The 5000-nt window shown below is 39.7% G+C and overlaps 1 protein-coding gene across 3 annotated transcripts in view; it reads left to right on the top strand.

The window, feature by feature from the left end:
- efr3a (EFR3 homolog A (S. cerevisiae)) overlaps window positions 1-5000 on the top strand; it is a 61027-nt gene that overhangs the window by 45696 nt on the left and 10331 nt on the right. For all 3 annotated transcript variants that reach the window (XM_047806334.1, XM_047806335.1, XM_047806333.1), the window contains 5 exons: window positions 2750-2917; window positions 3136-3250; window positions 3562-3613; window positions 4673-4845; window positions 4978-5000. The exon at window positions 4978-5000 is cut by the window's right edge and continues 53 nt beyond it. In XM_047806334.1, the coding sequence (XP_047662290.1) occupies window positions 2750-2917; window positions 3136-3250; window positions 3562-3613; window positions 4673-4845; window positions 4978-5000 (531 nt within the window). The remainder of the gene's footprint in view (window positions 1-2749; window positions 2918-3135; window positions 3251-3561; window positions 3614-4672; window positions 4846-4977) is intronic.

Here is a 5000-nt window from a genome sequence, read left to right as displayed (position 1 = left end):
CACATCAGTATGTACCTTATATACACCAGCCTCTAGAAGATCTTATGCAATAGTGCATCTTTATTATAGGTTGTTATTTCTGAGATTGAACCTTTACTGTCCAACATTTATTTCTTGTGTTCTCTATAAATCAACAAAGTAAAGGTTGCTGACATTTAACACCTTTTGCTTTACGTAGCCCTTAATAAAAAGTCACACACAGTCATACTTGTGTCCATTTTCTGTTAATGTGTACAGTCTAGCCTAGACAAAACCTGGGCTGGTATCTGCTTATGTTTGAATAGCAAGACCGCATGTAAAGACCTTGCTAAGATTGTGGAGCGACACATGACATACTTTGTGGTGTGATGTGTAGTAGCATTTGTGGCTATTAAAGACTGTGAATAATATTTTAATATTTAATATTAAATGTAATACATTTAAAATATCTAATATAAAAATATTATGATATTAGATGATAATATTAAATATTCCCGTGAAACAATCTGTGAAATATTGTGGAAAAATGTATAACATTTAGCTTCACAGACTTAAATAGTTCCCATGGCGCAAAAAAAGAGTGAATAAATTCTGTTCTTTATTGTCACTGCAGAAGGTGTTCTCTGTGTGTGTGTGTGCGCACGTGTGTGTGTGTGCGCGCGTGTGTGTGTGCGCGTGTGTGCGTGTGCGCGCGTGTGTGAGATCTAGTAAAGTCCGTTGACCACCTCACAGAGAAGGATGTAAGCGTGCGGTGCAGAAACCCTTCGGTACAAAGACAGATTAACATTTGAGAGTTCAGTGGAGCAAAAAAACAGATAGAGATGTGGAAGAAATTGATATTGGTGGTGTGAATCATTCTTTAGTGTGTTGTCGATCACTGGGCTGAGTACTGAACACCAAGCTGCTGACATTTAGTTGTCACGGTTTGCACCCATTTGTGTCCTTAAATGCGAAGCATCACTGTAGCCATGAATTAAACAGCACTTTACATCATTAAAACGCCAGCTGAGGGAACAAGTTTTGGGAATATACAGAGGTGCCAAAGTTATGGTTAAAAATAATAATAACCTACAGTAAAAAGAAGGGGAAAAGACACACGACATGAATAACATTTGCGTCTGCTATCACAATGTGGCACACACAGAACTTTGTATAGGTGTTGTGTTGTTTGTTTGTTTTTTTTTTTGTTTGTTTATAAACCTGTCGATCAGCACCAAGGGCTCTTAAAATATTTTCTTCTTTTTCCAGTACGAGTTTTTGCCCAGACATTGCAGACTGGATGAACTCTGCTTATACACTCAGCTGCTTATTTGTAAAACCGGTTCTTAAAATATCAGTTCAGCCATTACACGCATCATCATTTATGCTGTTAGTCAGCTCGTCCACCGACATGCACTAGGACGTTTGTGTTTCTTCTCGGGTCTAGTCTCTTTTCTTGCTAGCAATGTTTTCACCTCTGTGAAAAATCTTGTTTTTCTCCAGTAATGATTCAAAGACGGTACAGAACACATTAGATGTTGTACACAAGGCTCTCTGAAGCTGTTCTGGTGGCTCTTGATCACAGAAAACCACAAAGACTTTTTTTTTTAATTTGTCACCCATCTGTATATATTTACAAGCATCTTGCCTGTGCTATTAAGCAGAGCGCAGGCCTAATTATCAACATCAAAAGCTTTATTGAAATATAATAACGGGTCACTCTGTGGCACAGATGATAGAAATACAATGAGAAATTTTCTCCTGAAGTCTTGTTTTTTTCCTCAGCTCTAAAAAGGAAAATGAATCAATACGTGTCCACAAGTAATTGTTTTGTTTCATAGTGACTCCTTCACCCAATTGTGTTCTTTAAATACAAGAAAGATGTAAATACAAAAATGTTACAAAAAAAAACAACAACAAAAAAAAACACATGCTTTCAGAAGCAGTGGGAAGAATATTCACAGATAATATTATTTATGCCAAAGGAATGGCCTTCATCCTCATGGTTATTTATCTGGTGTAATTCTGTGTAATTTTACAACCTTTATAATATAATGAATAATGTGGCTGTCAGTCAGATGTCAGTGTCTCATTGTCATTGTCTCTACTGATCTACTGCACATGTCACATGTCATGCACTAATATAGACACAAGGCAGACAACACAAGCTGTGTTACGCAGTTAAGAAGCTGAACGAATGGAATGGATGAGTAGACAAAATATGAATAAATAACTAACTTAAAGGAAATTGAAGAGATTTATGATCACAAATCACTAAATTGTGCTTCATGTTTTTAATACTGGTTTTAAGGTAGACAGATTTATCATTATGTTTGATGTTAAGAAATGGTGGTCAGGGCTGGAGGTCAGGTCTGGAGGTCACGGATGTAACAGGACATTTTGCTCTTGACTGAAGATGAAATGTTTGCTGTGTAGCTGCCACTTGTCTCCCCCTAGCTGTACTGCATAGCAACTACATGCAGCGCTGCAGCTGATTCATTCGTGTGTGCATTTCCTGTATAGTTGCTGTGTATTCGGTCATTTACTTCCTGAAGATAAGAATAATTGAAATGTTACACATGCTTTTATGGAATAATAAATATGGATTTTGGTACGAATTATATTTGTGGAAAAGCATGTGGTAGGAGGTTCTTAGTAGAAGAGGGGAAGCAGCAGTGTGTGTGTGTTAAGCTTTAATGTTTTGGTGTAGCATTTGCCTAATTTTGTGTGTGTGTGTGTGTGTGTGTGTGTGTGTGTGTGTGTGTGTGTGTGTGTGTGTGTGCTGGTCCAGGTCCAACAGTGTTGGAGGTTTTTAACACCTTGCTCAAGCACCTCCGTATGAGTGTTGATTTCGAGCTAGGGGAAGGCTCTCGCAGAAACTCTGGAACGAGTGTCTCTTCTGGTCGTGGCAAAGAGAACGAGGAGCGAATAGTCCAGAATGCAATCATTCAAACTATTGGTGAGTTGAGTTTTATATCTCCAGGTCAAGCCAGTGAGCTAACCATCAGAAGATTAATTTACATTCACATGCAGAACATTGTTAGCTTTTTTATTCATAGTTCTTCAGGTGACCTTCTAATGAAGCGAAAAAGTATGCATTGTATTTTATCATTAGCATACACTTCTGAATGCTTTTTTTTCTTCTTCTGAATGCCTGCTTTGTGGTTGTATGCACAGGGTTCTTTGGAGGCAATCTGCCAGATTATCAGCGAGCTGAAGTCATGATGTTCATTATGGGGAAAGTTCCAGTATATGGGACACCTTGCCATTCTCTGGACACCGTCAAAATTGGGTAAGTGATCTAGTGACTCTGTCTGTGTATGCATGTGTGTATGCATGTGTGTATGCATGTGTGCGTACGTGTGTTTATGCGCATGTGTATGCGTGTATTTTGCAGGTTTATGGTACATGTATAGACACTGAGGTCTTGCTTGTTTTGGTTTATGTGGCACATCAGACTCTTCAGATTGAAAATGTAATTGATTCTGGTGCTAGCTGAGCTCCACTATGAAACATGTGTGATTCAGATTTGTGTGAAATTTGTTACAAATTCCAGCATCATTCTTTTTTTCCCCTCTGTGTCTCACACTCTGTCCCTCTCAGACCCCAGGGTACTAAGAGGATTCAAACGATGCTCCTCAGTTCCCTCATTATGGTAAGTTACTTGTATCCACTGTTTTATTAACACTTGAGGAGTTCACTACATAGCCTGTCCTGCCGATTGTTGGTTTGGTACATTGTGTCCGCAAAGTGGTTTTATGTGTGCTTTCTGTGTGTGTGTGAGTGTGCGTCAGTGATTGTGATTGATTGTGTGTGCCTAATTGATTGTGAGTGAATGAGTGTGTGTGTGTGTGTGTGTGTGTGTGTGTGTGTGTGTGTGTGTGTGTGTGTGTGTGTGTGTGTGTGTGTGTGTGTGCATGCATATGTTTGAGTTGAAAGCAGGGACAGGACAAGCAGATGAGACGCAGGTGTGAATGGTTGGTATTGACTATGACATTACAGCCACCCGCTGTGTGTTTGTGTGTGCGCGCATGAGTGCGTGCGCGTGTGTGTGTGTGTGTGTGTGTGTGTGTGTGTGTGTGTGTGTGTGTGTGTGTGTGTGTGTGTGTGTGAGAGAGAGAAAGTGATCAGACGAGCAAACACAGCTGCAGCTGTGTATCATAATGAATGGCAAAAAGCTGTCAGTCAACTAATTAGGACTACAGCATGGCCGGTGGTGTTTGTGTGTCTGAGACTGAGAAGGAAAGTAAACAGGCCTATGCATGTGTTTTAACTCCCATAGATCTTGTTTTCCACTAGTTCCAGTTCTACTTTTGTGCCCATTTGCTATGACCTTTCCACTAAGGCCCTAATTTAGAATTCCGTTACCATAGACACGAAATTGTCTTAATTGTTCTCTGGCAGAAATGCCTCATTTGCATATTTCCCCATGGTGATTAGTATGAAATGATTTACCTTTTTATTTCCGCATTGATACATGATTATCTATGTTTATGCCATCACTGGTGCATTACTGAATGGCTCACACTGAACAGGACAATATTTAGTATGAGCTTGTACAGAAGGAATAAGGTGAACTTCACTTATCATAAAACAGCACTACAAATGTGGTGGATATTTTACAGTGCCCCTGTTCTCATAGTCCTGGTCTGCTTTTTCCTTCATACGTCATTACATGATTACACGATTTAATGTTTTGTGTATGTGTGTGAAGGTGACGTCTGGTTTTAAGTGTAAGACAATGAGTGCGGGTTTGCCGGCTGCATTTCTGGAGCCTCTATGCTCCATCTCTCTAATGGAAGACAGCGAGTTGCGCCAACTGGTCCTTGAAATCCTACACAACATCATTGATCGCCACGACAACAGGGCCAAACTCAGAGGCATTCGGTGTGTATCTCCTAAATACTTTCACTCTGGTGGTTGTGGTGTGCTTGTCTGTGTGTCTGTAGATGCATATGTGTCATTTTGCTTAAGACTTTGTAGAAGGTGTGTTATGGGAATCATTTCTTCTCTTTTCAGAATAATTCCTAACGTTGCAGCTC

The sequence above is a fragment of the Tachysurus fulvidraco genome, chromosome 22 (assembly GCF_022655615.1).
Source record: "Tachysurus fulvidraco isolate hzauxx_2018 chromosome 22, HZAU_PFXX_2.0, whole genome shotgun sequence".
In the NCBI taxonomy this organism is placed as follows: Eukaryota; Metazoa; Chordata; class Actinopteri; order Siluriformes; family Bagridae; genus Tachysurus; species Tachysurus fulvidraco.
Note: the sequence above shows the minus strand (reverse complement) of the source record. Positions and strands in the feature narration are given on the sequence as shown.